At 33.7% G+C, this 23,950-nt stretch overlaps 1 protein-coding gene across 6 annotated transcripts in view; it reads left to right on the top strand.

Annotated features, from left to right (window-relative positions):
- Nucleotides 1-23,950, top strand: part of LOC126888291 (gastrula zinc finger protein XlCGF57.1-like) — a 163,548-nt gene that overhangs the window by 19,457 nt on the left and 120,141 nt on the right. For 2 of the 6 annotated variants that reach the window (XM_050656428.1, XM_050656426.1), the window contains one exon: nt 14,256-16,204. The exons of the other annotated variants lie outside the window; for them this stretch is intronic. In XM_050656428.1, coding sequence (XP_050512385.1) covers nt 14,256-15,382 — 1,127 coding nt within the window. In that variant the 3' untranslated portion in view covers nt 15,383-16,204. Of the gene's footprint in view, nt 1-14,255; nt 16,205-23,950 lie in introns of those variants that run through there. 6 annotated transcript variants of the gene reach the window in all.

Here is a 23,950-nt window from a genome sequence, read left to right as displayed (position 1 = left end):
TTAGCAAATATTATGGAAAAATCTTTTAAAATAAAAGTAGAATTTTGTTTTGCATGAAAATGAAAATACATTTTCGCGCCACGTAAGATTCATGCCAGATCTTTTGTAGCTGGAATATTGTATGCGCCACTCATTTTTACGGCGTTTAGCGGTTTTTTATTCTTTATGTTATACAATAAAATCTAATAATCGAGAAAAGAGACAAATTGATAACGTGATGTTAATAATATACTGTTATTATGGAACGAGTAGATACGTTTTGAATACCTTTTACAACTGTTATCTTTGTTTACATGCACTGCTTGTCTTATTTGAATTTAGTGTAGGGAAAAACCATTTGGATGTGAAATTTGCAATAAACAGTTTTCAAATGATGCTACAGTCCTATAAAAGAGCCTCGACCTTCCTAAGTCTATTACGCCAGTCAGTTTTATCCATTGCCAACTGTTGCTAGTTTACTGCGCCCATTTTTCTACCATGCATCCTCACCTATACATTCCTTCCAACTGAGTTTTGGCCTACCCTTATTTATACTTTCCACGGGTTGCGACTTAAGGATTCTTCTAGGAGGGTTGTTCTGCTGTGATATTGCTAGATGACCTGGCCATCTTAGTCTTTCTATTTTTATAAGAGATAAACAGTTTTTAATAAAGACCAATTTAAAAACACACATGGCAGTACATACTGCTGAAAAATTATTTGCGCTTGAAATATGTTCGAAACAGTGTTCACACAAATCATTAAATAAACATAATATGGGTAACGCATTCAGTTACATACCCTAATATCCAAGGGACGTCCTTCACGGACTTTGAGGACGTCCGTTTTAGTCCGAGGAACGTCGCTTAGACGTAATATTTTGGTCCAAATGTCGCGCTACCGTACGTCCACCTAACGTCCGAGGGGATGTTCGGTGGACGTCCAGTGAACGTCTATGGGAAGTCCTTCACGGACTTTGAGGACGTCTCTCGGACGTCCGTTTTAGTCCGAGGAAGGTCCCTTAGACGTCCTATTTTGATCCAAATGTCGCGCTACCGTACGTCCACTTAAGGTCCGAGTGGACGTTTGGTGCACGTCCAATGAACGTCCATGGGACATCCTTCACGGACTTTGAGGACGTCTGTTTTAGTCCGAGGAACGTCCTATTTTGGTCAAAATATTGCGCTACCGTATGTCCAACGGACGCCCACCTAACGTCCGAGGGAACGTTCGGTGGACGTTAATTGGACCTTCATTGGACGTCCTAGTTTGGTCCAAATGTCGCGCTTCTAAACGTTCAACGGATGTCCTGATAGGACGTTCGGTGGGCTTCTATGAAGCATGTATTTTGGGAAATAAAAAATAAATTTTTTAAAGGAACTTTTATTACATATTACATTAAATTACATTAAATATTAGTTATTAGTTATTAAAGTAATTCCATTAATTTATTGATATTTATTAACTTATTAATAACAAACGGGACAAACAAACTTTCAAAATTATACATGAAAGCTATTAAAAATATAATTATATAAAATTACAAATAAAAATATAATATAAATGAATACAATAAATAAGTACACACATATTTATACAATGTAACATTTAGTATAGCTGGTTTGCCGGATTTTCCAAGCAGCATTTAAAAACAAAATTAATGATCATTCAAAAATTGGAACAAATTAATTTCAGATTTAGTTGATCATATTGTGTTTATTGTGAATAAATCGTCATTCAAAAGCATAAATTTAAAAACGTACATTTCAAATTCAAGTTGCCAATATTTTGATCCCCAACCCCAACCGTAGTACCTATAAAGAGGGACAGTAAAATTTCTTCTATGTCGGCACTTTGATCTCAAGAAGTAATACCGGCAGTACGCAATTGGTAATTCGCCATTGGTGGATGCGGGCTTTCCCTGTTAAAACCCATACGTTTCTACGCGACTAGCAATGCGAGAGTGGGGCTCTAGCGACTGGGAACCTTGCGCGGTCGCCATGCGCGACTAAAGATTTTACTTCCAATTTTTCGGAGAGAAGTTCTACTATCCCTCTTTATACTGTGCCCCAACTATGATACTACAATAATAAAATTTATTATTCAATACCAACCAAGTCTAGATGACAATACGACTGACGCCTAGCAGCAGGTAAAATTTAGGTGTGACAGACAATGCGTCGATACAGCTGAAATGTACAGGTCCAAAGTTTGGTGTGGTCTGGTTTTATTGTGCAAAATAGACAAAGTACCTACTTTTAAGAATCGAATAAGTTAAAGGATATATAAAAACATCCATAAATAGCATAAAGATTTGTCAAACTCTAAAATATATCACCGACTTCATGAAAACATGTATGAGGTATTTAAAAAAGACGGAAAAACATGATAATATACGAAAAGTAATCTAAAAAATTGACATGATTTGTCAAAAAATAGGAAAAACTCCTCGTGTGGGATTTATAATAATGTCGAACTAAATTAAAAATTCAACGAAACTGTCTATAATAGTTCATAGAAAATCTAAGAGATTTGCCAGAAAATGTTGAAAGCAATGTCAAATTGCGTAGAAAATATTACACAAGATATACAAAAATGTATCAAAACTACCTGGCTAGTGGCTTTCTCCTCTGCAGACGACGTCCACGGATCCTCCTTGGCGACCTTGTCCTCCTCTAAGCTATCAGGAATCGATAGGCTATGTCCAGACGGTGGTAGCAGACTCTGAATGCTTCCTCTTTGCCGTTCATTTACCAGGAAGTGACTGGCTACACCGTGGACCTCCATTCTGGGATTGATGTCTTCGAAAACTCCTCATCTGATCGAGGAATCAGGAACGTAGACTTCTTTCTTGACTTCAGAAAAACTCCAGGAACAGGAATCCTAAGGGTAGTAGACTAAAATGTTGGGCGATTATTTCATATTGGCACATAATAATCCATTGGATAGACTTATGGATTGATGCTCTAAATGGCTCGATGAGACGGTCGGACGCTGTGTTATGCTGTGAAACTGCGTCTTCATTTCTTTACATAATTTGTAGTATATATATATATATAAATATATTATACTTTAATTCGTATATAATATAATTTCTTACATTATGAAAGTAAGTGGTTGATGAATAAAACTCTAGGCGGGAGCCCTAACTACGACAACGACTGAGAGATCAACTCTGCAACTTCGAACTGATATCTGTGAATAGAAAATCTATCGCCTATCGGTATAGTTTTGTGAACAGAGAAACCAAGTAGTTTCGGCGATTTTAGGACGTCCAGAAAACGTCCGTATTTTGTCCAGTACGGACGTCCAAAGGACGTTCATATTTATTCCACACGAAGTATGTCTAACGTCAGCCGTCCAAAGGACATCCATTTATAGTCCATAGATATTAGGACTAAAACGGGACCTATTTTAGGCACGTATGTTCAACTTCAAAAATATGCGTTCAAAATTCGTCTGTAGTAGATACGGATACATCGAAAAAACTATATTTTTGCTTATTAGAATTATTAATTAGCAAACTTATATCATCTTGGTAACTAGAATAATAAAACATTGTATAGTTGTTCCATTTTATCTTTGCCCATGTGTCATGATTAATTTCCAAACAAATTAAATCAAAACATAACGATACCTAACCTCCAAAACCTCTTAACTGGTTTTGTTCGGTTTACACAATTTTAGTCTTTATATACTATATAAAAAAGACCACAATATGAAAAACGAAGAGAACCAGTTAAGAGGTTTTGGAGTTTAGTTATCGATAAAGTGAAACCTACGTCGATGTATATATGTTACGGTCAATGTGATAAGTCCGGTCTGTATTAATAATAACCGGTCTGTATTAATAATAACCTTAGCAGTTGGTCAATGTGATTAATAATGCCTTTATAATTAGATTAACCGGTTATTATTAATACTATCCTAACAGCTCTGGTAAATGTAGTAAAAACGCATTTTGGGTTTCGCTACTGTTTATTTATGAAACTTGGTAATAAAGTTAAACACTTAAACAGAACTTATTAATCAAAAAACCTAATTAGACATGTAATAAGTAAAAACAGACTCGAATTTGGTAATAAAGTTAAACGCCTAAACATAATTTATCAATCAAAAAACCTAACTAGACTTATATGTGATAACAAACAAGTAATAATAGACTTGTATTTGGTAACAAAATTAAAACACTTAAACAACATTTATCAACAAAAAAAACCTATTTAACTAGATTTGTATTTGGTAACAAAGTTTTTTTTTTAAATGGCTTTGGCAGAGCCAATTAGCCAGACTTGTTTGTGATTGATTGCAGATTCATAGTCATAAATTTCTTATAAACATAAGTAAATTCTACAATATTATTTTTATAGATACATTGGTACATTGTGTAGCTTTTTTTATTTTGTTTTTTTTTAAATTATTTTACTGTTTTTTTAATATATATTTTAATTTGTGCGAAATACTTTTTTTTTACTTCTTTTTTATCTATTCTTTTTTTATTTTTGGTTTTATTCTTTTTTCTTTTTTTTTATTTATTATTTTTTTGTTATTATTTTATTATGTGTTTTTTTATATTATTTTTTTTATTTCTTCAAACCACATTAACAAATTATGCCTATTTATTACATATTACGTTTACAACTTGTATTTACATAATTTAACATGTTTATAAATGAGATGAAGAATTTCCATATCATTTGTAAATATTAAAGTATTAAGGTTTATTGGGAAAAAACATTTTAAATCTTTTAATTCCTTATAAAGGTCGTTTATGTTATTTATGTTTAAATGACATTCTAATATGACATGTGTTAGATCTCCGATTTTGCCACAAGTACAATTGGGAGTATCTGACAAGCCGATTCTATGCATGTAAGATGGCGTAAGAGCATGATTGGCTCTCAGCCGATTAATGGTCTTTATAAAATGTCTGTTATATTCTGTGTAAAACCATCTTTTTGAGAATATCCTAGGGTTACAATGAGCAAAATTTGAGCCAGTATTACATTCTCTGTAATGCAATTGCCAATTATTTTTAAGTTTTTGTCTGCTAAAAGTATCAATATCTGAAGCTGGAATTAAATTTTTGTTTATTTTTTCTCCGATCACATAAGCTGATTTAGCAAAATTGTCAACTATTTCATTGCCTCTTATTCCCGAATGACCATTAATCCAAGCAATTCTTACATTTACTAGTAATTGTGTAATTTCAAACAGTTTTAATGTTAAAACACTTAAACAACATTTATCAATAAAAAAACCTAACTAGACATTTAATAAGTAAAAACAGTTAAACACTTAAGGGGAAAGGCGCAAAATGTCGCCTGTTAAAATTTTCAATGTGTTTTAAATATGCAGTAGAACCCCGATTATCCGGGTGCGGATTATCCGTGCTGCGGATTATCCGTGCTATGATTTTCTATTACTCAAGTAGCGTTTTTGAGGTTTTATCAACATAGCGTCATCGTAAATCACTTGACGGAAACTCTATATGACGAAAGAGAGACTCATAATGAAAGATTTATTTTTTTCTGTTATTTTTTATGGTAGGTACTTATGTATGTGTATACGTACATATGTATTATACATAATAAATACTTGTTCGGATTATCCGTGCTTTTCAATTATCCGTGCCACCCTTCGGTCCCGAGGAGCACGGATAATCGGGGTTCTACTGTATTCATTTTTTTTGGAATCATGAGAAAACTAATAAGTATTTTTAAAAAATTTAAACGCAGAATGAAAGATTACGTTATTACCGAGGGCCTCAAGTCCATCAGAATAAAAAATTTCTTTTGAGTGAAATATTTGCAATTAAAAAGTAACTGTAACTTAATAAAATAAACATAGAAGTTTTCAGGGATTCTCGGCCCTCGGTAATCATGAAGTCTTTTACTCTGCCTTTAAATTTTTCAAAAATATTTATTATTTTTCTTAGGATTCGAAAAAAATAAATACATTTAAAGCACATTGAACATTTTGTCAGGCGACATTTTGCGCCTATGCCCTTAAACAAAATTATCAATCAAAAATCCTAACTAGACATGTAATAAGTATGTATTAACAAACTCGTATTTTGGCAATACATTTAGACAGTGAAACAGAACTTATCAATCAAAAAACCTAACTATACTAAATTTGCAATCAAGATGCAGTAGAAATTTACAAACAAAGACATGTTAAATACTACTAGGAGCACTCCCGAATTAACTTTGGAAATCATGATTTAGGATTTACAATGTATATGGGTACATTGTAAATTATTATGATTCAGGAGTACTCCTAATAGCATTTAACATGTCTTGGTTTGTTTATTTCTACTGCATCTTGATGGTAAATTTAGTATAGACATGTAATAAGTAAAACCTCCACCCCACAAGCTTCTAAGACTTATTGGTATTCAACATTTATCACGTTTACCGTTTGAATACGGGATTTATTAATAATAACCGGTCAATGTGATTATTTCTGGTATATTTATTACTTTTACCTAGCTATTCGGGTTGTATTAATAGTAACCGGTAATTATTAATATTTCCCATTTAATCACATTTACCGTAACATATATACATTGTGTATACTATATACTATACACATCGACGTAAGTTTCACTTTATGTTTTGATTTAGTTTGTTTGAAAATGAATCATGACGCATGGGAAAAGATAAAATGGAACAACTATAACGAATAAGCTACAAATAAGATTTTCACACTTTACATAAAAACAAAACCATGTTTTCGATATTAACACAGGTTTGAATAATTACACATACGATTTAACCTTTTCGATTTGAATTATTTTATTAACGTAAATAAGTTAATATTTTATTGAAATATTTGCTAGTTGATCCCGTAAATTAGTTTAATATGTCCAATGTGGACGTCCAGAAAACGTCCGTATCTCGTCCAGTACGGACGTCCGAGCACGAATGTCCAAAGGACGTTCACATTTATGCCACCCGAAGTATGTCCAACGTCGGACGTCCGAAGGACATCCATTTATAGTCCATTCGCATTAGGACTAAACTGGACCTATTTTGGGCACGTATGTTCAGCTTCAAAAAGATGCTCTCAATATTCATCTGTAGTACGGATACGTTGATAAAAATTATATTTTTGCTTATTAGAATTAATTAGCAAACTTATATCATCTTGGTAACTAGGATAATAAAACATTGTAACAAATAATTTACAAATAAGATTTTCACAATTTACATAAAAACAAAAACATGTTTTGGATATTAAACTATACAATTTTGAATTAAATATGATTTATAATCGTTTCGATTTAAACTATTTTATTAACATAATTAAGTTAATATTATGTCCAATATGGACGCTCGGAAAACGTCCGTCGAGTACAACCGTCCGAGTACGGACGCCCAAAGGACGTTCATATTTATTCCACCCGAAGTACGTCCAACATCGGACGTCCCAAGGACGTTCATATTTATTCCACTCGAACGACTTGTAACGTCGGACGTCCGAAGGACGCACATATTTATTCCATCCGAAGTACGTCCAACGTCGGACGTCCGTTTATAGTCCATGGACGTTAGGACCAAAAATGGACCAATTTTGGACGTCCAGAGGACGTCGTTTGCTATTAGGGAATGAAAATACATACTGGAGATAATCTTTTTGTATATAAAATTTACTTTCGATTAAAAGTCTCGAGTACTCGATTAAAAGAACACATGAAAATACACACTGCAAGCAGCACTTACTGTGAAAACTAATAGTATCATTCTTATACTTCTATATAGTGATGAGCGCGCTAATAACCGACAAAATAACGCAAAAGATGGAAAAACATAATACATTGTGAAGTAAAAAGAGATGAAACTAGTAGATGTGGAAATTATCGATAAATTAACATTACATTACATAGTTTCCTACCTTTAGACGTATCGGAGGAGTATGACAACTGTCACTATGACAAAAGAATTTTATAAAATACTCCTGTCACAGACGTCTAAAGGTGGGAAACTTTTTACTGTAATGTTAATTGATACGTTTATATCGAAAATGTCCATTTCTACTAGTTTCATCTCTTTTTGTTTCACAATGTATTATGTTTTCCATCTTTTGAATTATTTTTCCGGTTATTAGCGCGCTCATCACTTTATATGGAAATGTATTTAGCACATGTAGATATACTCTGACGTAACCATATTTTAGATATTTACTTTCGGGAATGGGGTGGACGATATAGAGCCATATAGGCAAAAATGAATATATCGCTGGTACGTATGATTAATGTGATTCCTAATACATTTCCAGTGAAATTGGGGTGTTGGGGTATTTTATAGAGGTAGTACCTTTTATGAGAACTGCCACATCGAGCGTAATATACGGGAGATGGTTCGAAATAACTGGTCCTCATAAGACATCCAACTGTCACTTATGGCTCCACGTGCCACACCCTGGGCAACTGCATTGGTCTGTAGGCTAAACTAAGCGAGGGTAACCACCGAGCGATTGCCGGTATAAGCAATCCCCACTTACTAACCAACAGCTTCGGGTGGATGAGCTAGTAAGTGTTAGGGCACTCTTTTGTCCTGAGACTGAGAAATCGGTCTCGAAGGCGGATGAACTCTACAGAATGGTCAACGGCATAAGGATGCAGAAGGCAACGGGGAACCACTGCATTAAGGACTCATAGAGTACCCCTAGTAGTAATCATCATGGTGGACATGCAAAGGAGAAGTACTGATCATGGACATCGGATACCAAGATCCGGCAGAGAAAGACAAATAGATAAGTACAAGGCTTCCTCGGTCGTAAACCTGCGAAACCCTTGTAATAAGAAAAAGACAACCATAAAAATTGCTACGTGGAATGTGAAGAGCTTATTCTCTTCGGGAAAATTAGATAACGCCGTGTTGGAAATGGATCGTTTGGATATAAACATATTAGGCATAAGCGATACACAATGGCCAGGAAATGGCAAATGCCCCACAACTAATCATGGTATGTTTTATTATGCCGGAAGTGACACCACAACCCATCGATACGGAGTTGGAGTCATCATCTCAAAAAAATGGAAAGATGCTGTAGCAAACTTTACTCCATTTTTAGAGCGCGCGATGTTAATACAATTAAAGAGTTAAACAATAACTTAGAAGAGGTGATAAGAACAACAAAGAGACAACACATTAACATAGTAATGGGCGATCTGAACGCCAAGGTAGGTCAGGGTAAAGTTGGAGAAAATGTCGGTGAATACGGCTTAGGTAATAGAAATGAAAGGGGTGATCGTTTAGTTCAGTTTTGTCAAAGCGAAGATTTAATAATAACTAATACATTCTTTAAATTACCCCCAAGGCGACTCTATACGTGGACGTCACCTCAACACACACAAGAAAAAGTAATCAGAAACCAAATAGATTACATAATGGTGACAAAAAGATACCGTAATGCCGTGAAATCTACTAAATCTTACCCTGGAACTGATATCGGTTCGGATCATAATCCAGTAGTATCTGTGTTAGAAGCTAGACCAAAGAAAATGAGAAAAACCATCATCCCAGCGTTAGACTTAAGCCAGCTTAAAAGTGAACACCGACGACAAACAGTGCGAGAAGAAATCAACACCAGCCTCAGTGTAGCAGAAAACCAAATCCTCAGAACAGACAACATAGATGAAAAACTGAAGTATATAAACACTATAATAAGAACTACGGGAAAGAAACACTTAACCAAATCTACAAAGAAACATAAGGTGTGGATGACACCAGACATACTAGAACTAATGGATGAAAGACTCAAATTGAAGAATAATTCAGAAAAATACAGAGAGGTTGATAAGAACATAAAGCAAATAATAAAGAATGCCAAAGAATCATGGATTAAAGTACAATGTGTAGAAATGGAAGACATTCAATATACATAAAAAGTAAAAGAACTTACAGGAACCCAAAGAAGACATCAAATGAGTTTGCTTAAGGACAAAGACGGAAATATTATTATAGACTTAACAGAAAAAATTAATAGATGGAGTGAATACATAAGAGAATTGTTTGAGGACAATAGAAATAACATTGTTAAGGTAAATGGTGAAACGGGACCTGAAATCCTAAAATGTGAAGTAGAAATGGCACTTAGAAATTCCAAAACTGGAAAGGCAAATGGACCCGATGAGGTTCCTACTGAATTACTAAAGCTCTTGAATGATGAATCAATAGGTATAATATTGCACTTATTTAACACAGTATACAATACTGGTATTATACCTCAAGAGTGGCTGCTGTGTACATTCGTTACACTGCCAAAGAAATCCAATGCAAAAGAACGTTCAGAACATCGAACAATATCTTTAATGAGCCATCTACTAAAGATATTTCTAAAAATCATCCACAACCGAGTTTATCAAAAGTTGGAGTCAGATATTAGTAATACGCAGATGGGGTTCAGAAAAGGACTAGGTACTCGAGAAGCTCTCTTCGGTTTGAATGTTCTTGCACAAAGATGCCTAGACGTTAATCAAGAAGTACATGCATGTTTTAGGTTTTAGTATGCACGATAGGCTAAGAGACATTCTAGAAAGAAAAGACATAGATAATAAAGATCTGCGAATAATTCTCAACTTATATTGGAATCAGAAAGCTAACATCAAAATAGAAAATGAGATATCAAAAGCAATAGAAATACGTAGGAGTAAGACAGGGATGCATTTTGTCACCACTGCTATTTAATGTATATAGTGAAAGCATCTGTCAGGAAGCCCTTTTGCAAGCAAATGAAGGAATCGTAATCAATGGAGAGGTTGTAAATAATATTCGATACGCAGACGATACTCTACTAGTTGCAAGAACAGTAGAAGAATTACAACGATTACTTACAAACATAAATATTGCTTGCAACAATTATGGCATAAACATTAATATCAAAAAAACCAAGTATATGGTCTTCAGTAAAATCATGACACAACCAGCACATATTAGTATAAACGGCATTCAAATTGAAAAAGTATCAAGTTACAAATACTTGGGAACTTTAATAAACAAACTGGAGACCAAAACAATGAAATAAAAAGACGTATCGAAATTGCCAGGGCCACCTTCATAAAGATGAGAAAATTCTTCTGCAGCAGAGATATAAGCATCCCTCTACGATTAAGAATGCTAAGAGGCTACGTATTTAACACGCTATTATACGGTGTAGAGGCCTGGACTCTCAAACAGAACAACATAAAAAATATTGAAAGTTTCGAGATGTGGTGCTACCGTCGAATGCTGAAGATAAGTTGGGTTGAAAGAATCACAAATCTTGAAGTAATACGAAGGATAGGAAGAGACTCAGAAATTTTGTTAACGATAAAACGAAGAAAACTCGAGTATTTGGGTCATCTTATGAGAGGTCATAAATACGCATTACTTCGAAATATAATGCAAGGAAAAATAGAAGGAAAACGGAATCCAGGCGTAGAAGAATGTCATGGTTACGGAATTTGAGAGAGTGGTTTGGCTGCACCACTAATGAACTTTTTAGGTCAGCTGTAAACAAAGTCAGGGTAGCCTTGATGATTTCCAATCTCCGATAGGAGTGGCACAAGAAGAAGAAGAAGGCGATACAATTCTTTTTTATATGCGTGTCCGCGAAGATTATAACTCCCAAAATACTTATAATGGTAGGGGAGCCCAAGCGGGGATTTTTGCAGTTACTCGAGCGCGTCAGATTATCATATGGAGAGAAACGTGGTACCCTGCAGATGTACCTCTACCATATATTGGCTCTTAACACAGGGTAGTTCGTTAAGGGGGGCCCGAAAAAAAAAATCTATCCTTAAAAAAACTCGAAATTGTCAGATTAAGATAAGGTAAGTTAAGTACAGTAGACGCCCTCTTAACCGACCGTCGGCTTAACCGACCGACCCTACTCCTTTTTGGATGATACTATTTTTAGATTAGAGGTCATACAAGTTTCATAATTTGTAAAAAAAAACCTATACAGAAGTAAAAACTTCAAATTGTATTTTGGTATAAAATCGTTTATTTAAAAACTATCTAAAAGTCATCCACATAGATTGCAAAACGTTTTCGTTCTGAACAGAACATCTTCAGTGCATTCCGCAAAGTAGTTGTAACTAGCACACCAATGAAGGTGGTAACTTCATAATATATGGCTTACATTATAAATTTTGATAAAATATTGTGACTACAAGTCGATGTTACAAGATTAAATTATGTATGTGCCTAAAGAGCAACATGCTTCCCTGCTCGAAAAGCCATATATTATGAAGTTACCACCTTCATTGGTGTGCTAGTTACAACTACTTTGCGGAATGCACTGAAGATGTTCTGTTCAGAACGAAAACGTTTTGCAATCCATGTGGATGACTTTTAGATAGTTTTTAAATAAACGATTTTATACCAAAATACAATTTGAAGTTTTTACTTCTGTATAGGTTTTTTTTAAAATATGGTATACAGCCAACTATTGGGATTTTCCCATTGATTTTATTTTCATAATTTGTCTTGTGAGTGATATTGTTAATTACATATGTATATACACATCGACGTTCGTTTCACTTTATGTTTTGACTTAATTTGTTTGAAAATGAATCGTGACCCATGGAAAAAGTTAGACGGACTATATGTACATACTACTTTTTTGTTTATAGATCATAAAATATATATATTTTTAATAGAGTTACATATGTAATGTCTTTCTGATGGTGGTTTTAAAGATTTTCGGTTTAACCGACTTTTTGATTATCCGACCTATGGACAGGTCCCGTCATGGTCGGTTAAGAGGGCGTCTACTGTACATGCAAAAGAGTGTATATTTCAAAAATCTGACGATTTGAGCCGGGCGTGAGGAAATGGGCGAGTCCCAAAGTTTCACAAGAAAAAAGCGAATATTTCGCAAAATGAATGACAGATCGAAAAACTAAAAAAAATGTGCTCAATATTTTTTAAAAAATCTATCGACTGATACCAAACACGACTTCCCACGGAGAGGAGTGGGGGGTAAATTTAATATTTTAAATACGAATCCCACGATATTTCGCGAAATAAACATCAGATCGAAAAACTGTAAAATACACTTATTCAATATTTTTGAAAAATCTATCGAATGGCACCAAACACCACCCCTTACGGAGGTGGGGTGGGGGGTTACTTCAAAATCTTAAATGGGAACCCTCATTTTTTATTCCAGATTTATATTCCTTACGTAAAAATAAGTAACTTTTATTCGAAATATCTTTTCGAATTATGGATAGATGGCGTTATAATCGGAAAAAACGATTGTTGGAAATGGAAAAAGAAATTAAAAAATGACAAGCGCCCACTAAAATGGAAAACTTTACTTAACTTTTTTTGGTTTCAGGACCTACTTTTCACAACCCAATAGGTCCCCAAAGCGCTCGAGTGACTGCACATTTAGCATACTTTGCTCCCCTACCATAACGAAAAGATTTAGTTCATAATAGATGCCGACGAAAACAATTATTTCCCTTTCTGTTTCTGTGCCTGCCGACGAAAACAATTATTTCTGAGAACTTTTAGTAATTATAATTTTCGTGGACATAAAAACAAAATGATGTTTTTTGCTGATACTCCTCAAAAAATAAATTTTTTCGCTAACACTTTATTAGGGATTATAATTTTCACAATCATATAATCAAAAATAATTTTCTTCGCGGCGTTTATTGAAAGTTCTACTCTTACCGGCATTTTTCGGAGTTATACTTTTCGTAGGCGGCGGCGATATGTATTTATTTGTTAGACGTCCCCATTTTTGAAAAATACAATAGAAAATGAATAATAACAATCAATAATTATTGTCAGTAATGTAAACAACAGCTATAAACAAAAATAGTAATCATTATGGTTAACATTGTCTTGAATTGGGTTGTGATTGGTGATGATGAAGTAAATTTTGTTTAAATAAGCGATGCATTTTTGCCATGGCATCAAATTTACTATTTTTATTTGAAATTAACTATAATCTTAATTTAAAAATATATTTATTCTCACGTTTCGATTTCCACTTTGGAAATAATTCTCACAATACAAATTATACCCTATAACGTAAAGGTTCCCACGCGGATTCTGCTAAGGGCGAGTGTTAGAAGAAGAGACTTGGTTGAGAGAACCCTCAGTAGAACCCTAATTTTTGTTTTTTTTTACTGGCAAAATCTTAATTGCAAAATTTAAATTTCTCCCAAAAAATCTGAAAATCCCAATTTTTTTTGTTTGACTTCTCTCAAATTACTATTTTTGTGTTTATAGTTTCGTTGCTATTTTAATAGATTACTATGATTTTAGGTTTCAAATATGAAGATAGAATAACTGATGAAAACAACGAATTAAAAAATCAGGTTATAAATAACCAACTGAACCAATGTACTACTAACGGTAGGAAAGCGAATACTGTTGAAAAATACTTTACTTGTCAAATTTGTTTTAAGAGGTATGCAGGGAAGAAAAGTTTAAAAAGACATGTGATACGGCAGCACACTAGAGAAAAATCTGTCACATATGAAACGGAACAATGTACAAAAAATGAACACCAAGTTTCCTTGAATATACACTCATCTAAAAAACATTTTACATGTGAAATCTGCAGTAACCAATTTGTTACAAACGATAATCTAAGACAACATATTATGGTGGTACATACTGGTGAGAAACCATTTCGATGTGAAGTTTGCACCAAAGAGTTTTTATTTAGTTCTGATTTAAAAATACATTTGAGAATTCACTCTGGAGAAAAACCATTTAAATGTGAAATATGCACAAAACAGTTTGTAACACAGAGTCAGTTAAAAAAACATATGGTGGTGCATACTGGCGAAAAACCATTTAGATGTGAAGTATGCACAAAACAGTTTTCACGAAGTGATCACTTCAAAGTTCATATGAGAAGCCATACTAGTGAAAAACCATTTTGTTGTGAAATATGCACAAAACAGTTTTCACGAAGTGATCACTTAAAGGTTCATATGAGAAGCCATACTAGTGAAAAACCATTTGGATGTGAAATATGCACAAAACAGTTTGTAACAAAGAGTGAGTTAAAACAACATATGGTGGTGCATACTGGCGAAAAACCATTTGGATGTGAAATATGCACAAAACAGTTTACACAAAGTGCATCCTTAAAAAAACATATAATGGTGCATACTGGTGAAAAACCATTTGGATGTGAAATATGTACAAAACAGTTTTCACGAAGTGCTCACTTCAAAGTTCATATGAGAAGCCATACTAGTGAAAAACCATTTTGTTGTGAAATATGCACAAAACAGTTTTCACGAAGTGATCACTTAAAAAGACATATGGTGGTGCATACTGGTGAAAAACAATTTGGATGTGAAATATGCACAAAACGGTTTACACAAAGTACTCACTTAAAGGTTCATATGAGCAGACACACTGATGAAAATCCATAGTTCCGATTTAAAAACACATTTAGAATTCACACTGGTGAAAAACCATTTCGATGTGAAATTTGCGCCAAAGGATTTTCGTTTAGTTCCGATTTAAAAAGACATTTGAGAATTCACTCTGGAGAAAAATCATTTGAATGTGAAATATGCACAAAACAGTTTACACAAAGTGCTCACTTAAAAATTCATATGAGCACGCACAGTGATGAAAAACCATTTCGATGTGAAATTTGCGCCAAAGGGTTTTCGTATAGTTCCGATTTAAAAAGACATTTGAGAATTCACTCTGGAGAAAAACCATTTGAATGTGAAATATGTAAAAAACAGTTTACAGCAAATGGTAACTTAAAAGTTCATATGAGAACGCACACGGGTGAAAAACCATTTGGATGTGAAATATGAACAGAACAGTTTGTAACACAAAGTACGTTAAAAAGCCATATGGCGGTACATACTAGTGAAAAACCATTTATATGTGAAATATAGGGAAAAACCATTTGGATGTGAAGTTTGCAATAAACAGTTTTCAAATGGTTCTAATCTCTATCCGGTTTCAAGATGCAGTAAAAATAAACATAACCGACGACCTGTAACGTTACGAGGAGCACTTCCAAATCATGATTTACAATGTATAAACGTATATTACAATCTTGGGCTCATAAATATAAAGCATACTTTGTATACGGTACCAGCAGACCGAATAGTTTAATAGAAAATAAAAGCGAAGGAATGTAAACAACTTATTTGGACTATTGTTCATATTGATGACTGAGCGCCGCTGCGGGGTAAACACATGAATAATAAAATAAATTCATTTTTACTTATTTTATTTGTACAGTTAATACTCTCTCTCACTATTCTATTTGGTACCATATCTCTTCTTGGCTACCATATCTCACATTGCTGTGCCGCATGTTAGGATTCAATCAGTTGTTTATTTTTACTGAGCCAGAGGCCTTCTTCAAGTCAATAAATCAAAATTTATCTCAGAGTAAATCTATTTTCGTCCAAAGTGACATCTAATATCTCGTAAATAACTATACGTTCATTAATAACGAAGATGCTGTGTAGGGCCCTTTTGGTACTCGCCTGTTTTTTCTATTTTCATATAATCTTTATTCCTTAACTGTCATTTAAAGCATCACACGCTCCAATCGGATCAATAATAACGGAGCTATGATATAGCGTCACGATCTTAGCGGTGTCTGTCTCAAAAATCTGATGCGAAATCAAAGTTTCTCCCCATCCAAAAAGTACACATCACTAAAGAAGTCTCCACTTCAAAAATGATACTAAACAAAAAACAAATGTTAACGCTGGTGTAAGTCGCAAAAGTATCATGTTTTCCGAGAGGTCTTCAATTAAATGAAAATGGTTTCCATCCTTGTGGGGTAGATAACGTGTGATCCAAAATTATTGTCACCATAGGTGGCTGTGAACGACAGAGATAGCTATACAGTGCATGTCTATTCTTAATTCAGATATACTTTCCAATTTACGTCAACTTTGCAGTGTACGTCAACTTAACAAGAAAAGTTAGGTTATATAGAGATGGTGGTGGACATATACAGCATGTTGTTTGATTTTATTTATTATTGTTACTTATAATTTGTTAATTCTTTTTATTTTTAATTAAAGTTCTGTGTTTTGACTGATTTTTTATGTTTTATAATGTTAATCAAAATTAATTGATAAACCAATGACATAAATTCAGATTAAAACAGGACATACGTAATTTTTTGCACGGCTAGCTTTGATCCCAATAATTGTGGATCGCTCGTTATTATGGTTATGCATTTTCTGGTTTATTAAGATATATAGGCATGGACGCTAAAAAGGGAATATAAGTAGATATTGTAATATTATAATAAAAGCATTTGACACGTGGGAGTAGTATAGAAGAATTTTAAAAATAAGCTGGGTTGATACTGTTATGAACAACGACCATTTTGTAAAAAGGAATGAACAAACAAAATGAGATATTAACCATAGTTAAAATAAGAATTTGTGGTATCTGGTCGTTGTGGGAAATGAGATAGATATGCGTTGTTGTAGATCATTATACAGGTAAAGGTAACGGACAGCAGAAACATATTATGTCGATGAGATATATTCTGGTTAGACAAATCGGAACATTGGTAAAATACAAATGTAGCTTGTAGCTTTGTGGAGCTGCTTATAGATAGTAATATTAAAATAAATGTGAAAATAGCCATGATGACGGCCACTTTTTGAGGGAGACAACACTTTTGAAGAAAAATAATAGGAAGAAGGACCGTATTTAAATCATCTGGCAATGGTGTGTTTACAAAATGTATTTAATTTATCAAATTATAATGTATATTGGAGAGATCCTTAACATCAGTTTTATTATTGATGCAATTTACGTGAATCATCTCCAATATACATATTTTGTTATAATTACATAAAAGCACATAATTATGTGGATGTGGTCTTCTATTGTCCATTCAACAGATTTTTTAAAAATAAAATCGATTTGTAAATATTCAAGAAAATATCAGTTTATTTTTTATTTTTGTTATGTGACCCAGACTAATTTCCCAGGCTATAGCTCTTAAACGAATAGAGATTTTCGAATGGGACAAAAACTGATATATTCCATTTGTAATACACTTTATGGCGTAGAAAAAATCATCCCGTAAATATTCATCCCTTAGTTACAACCCCTAACTTTAATCTTTAATAACGATACCATAATTATTAAGAAAAATAAAAAATAAACTGATATTTTCTTGATTATTTACAAACCAATTTTATTTTTAAAAATCCTATTGAATAGACGATAGATGACCACATCCAAAACTATAAATAAATATACAGGGTGCTATTAAAAAAATTAAAGTTAGGGGTTGTAAATAAGGGGTGAATATTTAGGGAAGGATTTTTTCTACTCCATGTTAAAGTGTATGTATAACAAATGGAATATATCAGTTTTTGCCCCATTATAAAATCTCTATTCGTTTAAGAGATATAGCCTGGATAAATTAGTCTGGGACACCCTGTATACAGAGTGGGCCAAAGAAAAGAGTTCACCTCGATATTTGGCAGGATTTATTAGATTTTAGGGAAATGACGAGATATGGGTCGTGTGCTGACTCATTTAAAAGGTTATTTAATTCTCTATTCAGTAATTTAAACATTAACATAATTATTTATACAGGGTGTCCAAGAAAAAAATATTTTAATTAAATTAATTGACACAAAAAGAAGAATGTACTGTTGTCACAAAACAGAAAAAAAATGTTTTTGATAAATATATACAATAAACCTTGCTTTTTACTTAATTTCAATGTTCAAGATGCCACCCATCTGCCCCTTGTAGGCTGAATATTGAATTTAAGCGAAAAACAATATTTATTTGTCAAATAAACATTTTTCTCTGTTTTCTGTCAGTAGTAGAATGTATTTTGAGTTAAATAAAATGCATACATTCTTCTTTTTGTGTCAATTAATTTAATTCAAAATCATTTTTCTTGGACACGCTGTATAAATAATTATGTCAATGTTAACTTATTGAATAGAGAATTGAATAAACTTTCAAATGAGGTAGCACACAGCCCCTATTCCCTATTTAAAAATAAGAGGTGGGGAAAATGGAAGGGAGGGGGTTGACAAATGACAGATTTATGTACCGTAAAAATGTGTCCCCCTTAGGTCAAAAATCGATCTGTTTCTTTATTTCCTTAAAATCTAATAAATACTGCCAAGTATCGAGGTGGATTCTTTTCTTTGGCCCACTCTGTATATGTATACCTATATTATATTTCATTACAAACTCTTCTATTATTTCGACAAAATGTCCGAACTTCTCATTTTCACAGAATACAAACGCGATCCATAGTGATCCCACTACATATCTAGAAAAACGACCAAATCCATTATAAATAAGTCCACTCTATTTCCAGGTATCAAAAAATCTCTTAGACCCAGAGAAAAATCGTCCCGAATTCCAAGAATATACCATTTCATGAAGAATATATGAATACGAATCTATATTTTATGTAGAATATACTTTTCCATTTCATTGATCTTCTGAAAAACATTTCTATTTCACCCTCAGATATACTAGTTAATTTTGACATTGTTTCTTTATTCACCAACATTTCTATTGATGAAACCGTCTCCATCTTTGACTCTAAACATCAAATTCTTCAAGACACATTACCTATCTCTTATAAAACACTGCTTGCCTAATACATACTTTTCATTCCAAAACCAAGTCTATCGTCAAATCAAAGATGCCCCAACCACAGTATAGGAGGCAACGGGATCCACCTCTCTCCCGTAATAGCTGATATCTACATGAAACAATTTCTGGTGACATTTGTTATGTGGATCATGCGAGTTTTATGGTTTTTCCAAATAAAATTCGGAAAACATAATAATATATACTACTGCGTAATATTTTGAAATTAATCGTTACAGTGTCACAACAACGTTACAATTACTGCATTATAATTTTTGTCAAACCACATGTTTCTGTTTTCTTTTTCAGTTAAAAAGCTTATTTTTAAAATAACTGATCAAATAGCATCTACTGATTTGAATTTCCTTGAAAACAATACTAACATTGCATATTTGATCTTCGTTATTCAAAGTAAACAAATCTGCTATTTTGTAATTATTCTTTTAATAATTTAATAGAAAACAAAACCGCACGCTTATGATTCTGACGTGTTTTATGCTTTGGTTTGTTTATTTCTCCTGCAACTCGAGTTCGGCTGTAGTGTAGAGTCCTATTTACTTCGCCTATTTTTCTACCATCCTCAATTCCTTCTATCTGAGTTTTGCCCTACCCCTATTTCTACTTCCCAGAGGTTGTGACATAAGAATTCTTCTAGGAGAGTTGTTCTGGCTGTGATTTTGCTAGATGGATTGGCCATCTTAGTCTTTCTATTTTTATAAGAGATAAACAGTTTTCAATAAAGACCAATATTTTTACCAAATAAAGAAGTTTTCGTGAAAACAAAAAAATTTATCGATAAAATTTAGAGGACTCGTGGTATTACCTTTGATTAAAAGTCTCGAGTACTCGATTAAAAGAGCACATGAAAATACACACTGCAAGCAGTACTTACTGTGAAAACCGTTTATAATGGAATCAGTTATCACTTGTAGTGGACAAATCCTCCAGTCTCTCCGAGTGTTATGGAGTTAATTGCATAATAATAATTTGTAATAAACAATCGTTTGTAGTGTAAATATCGACTGTAATAGGCACAAAGTCCCGTCCATTCCGCTGTAAAAATCGGTTGTAATAGACAGATCGTCAAAACTTGTCTTGTTCGTCAAATTTTGCAATTAAATCCGGTTTGTTAATTGCTAGTGCTAAGTGCTAGTATTCTTCAGGATGTTTAAGCGACAACAGCTTACGGTAAAAGAGAAGTTTAGCATTATCTGTCAGTTTGAGAACGGTGAATCTGCTAACAGTTTGTGTCATGAATATAAAACATGTCGTTCGGCTATTTAAAAGATCGTTAAGCCCAAATATAAAATAATAGAACAATTTGAGAAGTGCGAGAAAGTTAAAAAGGTGCGAAGTTTTACACATACTGATTTGGATAGTGCTCTATTGATGTGGTTTAAATAGCAACGTGCTAACAACGTGCCGTTAAATGGACTGCTTCACGAAAAATGTAACCAGCTTGCTGTTCGTTTAAATAAAGAAAATTTCACATGCTCCTCGTCCTGGATACAAAGGTTCGGTGCTCGCCACAAAATTGTGTTGAAAAATAACTGGCGAGTCTGGAAGTGTTGATCTTTCTATAACAAACGATTGGCTAAAAGATGCATGGCCGAAACTCAGAGAGGGGTATACCGATGCCGAGATATTTAACAGCGATTAAACCGGGCTCTTTTTTAGAATGCCACCATACAAAACATTAAAATTCCAAGGAAAAAAGTGTGCTGGAGGTAAACTGTCGAAAGCGAGGATTACTTTATTGGTTACGGCAAATATGACGGGCACAGAAAAAAGAAGATTGTTGGTAATTGGAAAGTCAAAAGCTCCTCGTTGTTTTAAAACCGTCTCATCTCTGCCTGTCGACTGCGAGTCCAATAATAAAGCTTGGATGACTTCATCACTTACTTGAAAGTTACCTCAGAGATTGGGATCGTGAACTATTACAGAAGAAAAAGATTCTCCTTCTAGTGCAAAATTGCCCTTCTCATCCTCGGGTGGAAAACTTAAAAACGTCAGTATTGCAACCTATGGACCAAGGGATCATTCGATCCCTCAAGGTAAAATTCAGAAAAGAACTTGTCTACAAGATAATTCAGAAATTAGAAAACAGAGACTCCCAAAACATTCGTTTTCCCAAAACTTCCCAAACGTTCTTGATGCAATAATGAAGGTGTCCAAAGCTTGGGACCATGTCTCTCGAGAAACCATTGTTAACTGTTTCGTTCACTCTGGAATGGCTAATAGCGGACGTATAGCTGATGAAACTCCATGTGACGATCTTTCAATGTGTGATCTACGTACAGCTTTAGCAGCCTTCGAAGGTTCTTGTCCGTCCGAAGAGTTGCTGGAAATCGACACAAATCTCATAACTTGTCCAGTCCTTACGGACGATGAGATTGTTAGTGTCGTGCAGCAGACAATTAATGTCGAGGATGGAGAAGAAACTAACACGAAGACTTTGGTAAACCACCATCTGCAGTTAAGGCATATGAGTTCAAGCAAAAAAACAAAAACTCATGACTGATTTTTTCTTGTGAAGTATGTAGGTACATATTATTTTATACATATTTTGTTTGTAAACTATAAATAAAGATTGTATGTATTTTTATCAATAAATAAATCTTGAATGTAATGTAGAGCATACATTCTGTAATTTTTGGAAAATCATTTATAATGGAATGTCCATTACAAACGATAAAAATCGCTAATAATAGACAGTCCATTATATAAACGATTTATTAGTTGTAATAGAAATCCCTAGGTCCCTTGGAGTCCATTATAACCGGTATGGTGGCTCCTGACTTCTGAGCCACCCTGGATACTTAGGGGTGGTTACCCCGACTATGAGGGTTGATGTAGTAAATATCGTTCGTTGTTAAGACATTTATTTACACGTTAAATATATCACAGAAAGTAACTGGTGGTATAGTATTTACTTGAAATCGATGTTACCCCCTGGAATCTCAACTGCTAATTGATTTATCTGTTCTCGTAAAAATATAATTAAAGTCGGTTATTGTTTATTTACTGTTTTGGTAAGCCAAGGTGAACGTGATTCAAAAGTGCTGACTGTTAATAAACACCCACTGAATATTATTGCAACTCGACCTTGTATCAAATACTAGCATGCATCGATGCAAAAACTAGGTTAATCGTATTTATTAAAAACAAACATTACCACGGGCATTTAATTATTAAAAGGTTTATTTTTAATATGATGTTTACTAAGATGCTGTGTATCCCAATTCATCTTCCCCTTCCCCCGAAAATTTTCTGACTACGGAAAAGGAAGAAAATTTTTCTAATAGTACCACTAATTACTTGCTGCGTTTTACGAAGTACAATATATACATTTTTCCTATAAATACTAATTAAATACAAAAAAATAAAAATGTTCGTTATCGACATTGTTCCCGTTTCACTTGTCACTCACTGTGTTCTCGGATTGTAAGCATATAATCTATTCTTATGTATTTCCTTGATTTTATTGTTTTCCGATCCGATCTTACAATTAACATTATTTACCTCTGTTATTGTGAAAGGGCCTACATAAAGACTATGACTATCAAACTTACCATTCTCTTCCCTTTTTACCAGGACTAGGTCTCCTATTTTAAAATGTTGTGATGTTGCTTTGAGCTTATTCTTTTCTTGTCGCTCTTTTTTGTCTTCATTGCTTTTATTACTTCTAGTGAATTGACCTATCGTATCTATGTACTCTGTGTCCTCTGGTTTCGAAGAAGTGTCCGATATCACGTCTTCTTTGACATGTGTTCTATTCGGTTTGTTAATTTGACATTCATGGCATTGTTTAACGTATTTTCTTACGTCTTTTTCTAAATTTTTCCATCTGAACTTTGCTTTTAGCTTCTTTATTAGTCTATTTTTCTTTAAGTGTCCTCCGAACATCGGATGATTGTGATATTCTTCTATTAGCCTGTGTTTTTCTTTGTCATCTTCTATTGTTTCTGGTACTTCACATGTATATTTCAACATTCTTTAATATTTCGTTTCCTTGTTTAATAAATTCCTCCATTGTGCACACTTTAAAAATAATATCGTTTACGTATATTTTTACTTTACGCCATTCTCTACCGCCAGCTTATCAAGCTGTGCCAACATTTGGTTTAAATCGAAATGATTGAATCCTGTGGCTATGCTCTTGCTGCACTTTATTTTGTTTTTGACCCTAATGCTCAGTCTTGGTGAGATTAGTTCTGCTCCAAAAGACAAAATTGGTAGTCTATGCGCCTCTAAATTATTTAGTACCTTTCTTACTGTCTGTTTGTGGGCTTCTGGCTGTAGTGCGAGTTCGCTTTCTGCCTTCGTTTGCCTTGCTTCCTTCTTCTTTTCTCTTGCTTGAGCTC

Source organism: Diabrotica virgifera, chromosome 7 (genome assembly GCF_917563875.1).
Source record: "Diabrotica virgifera virgifera chromosome 7, PGI_DIABVI_V3a".
Taxonomy (NCBI): domain Eukaryota; kingdom Metazoa; phylum Arthropoda; class Insecta; order Coleoptera; family Chrysomelidae; genus Diabrotica; species Diabrotica virgifera.
This window is presented reverse-complemented; position numbering and strand designations above follow the sequence as displayed.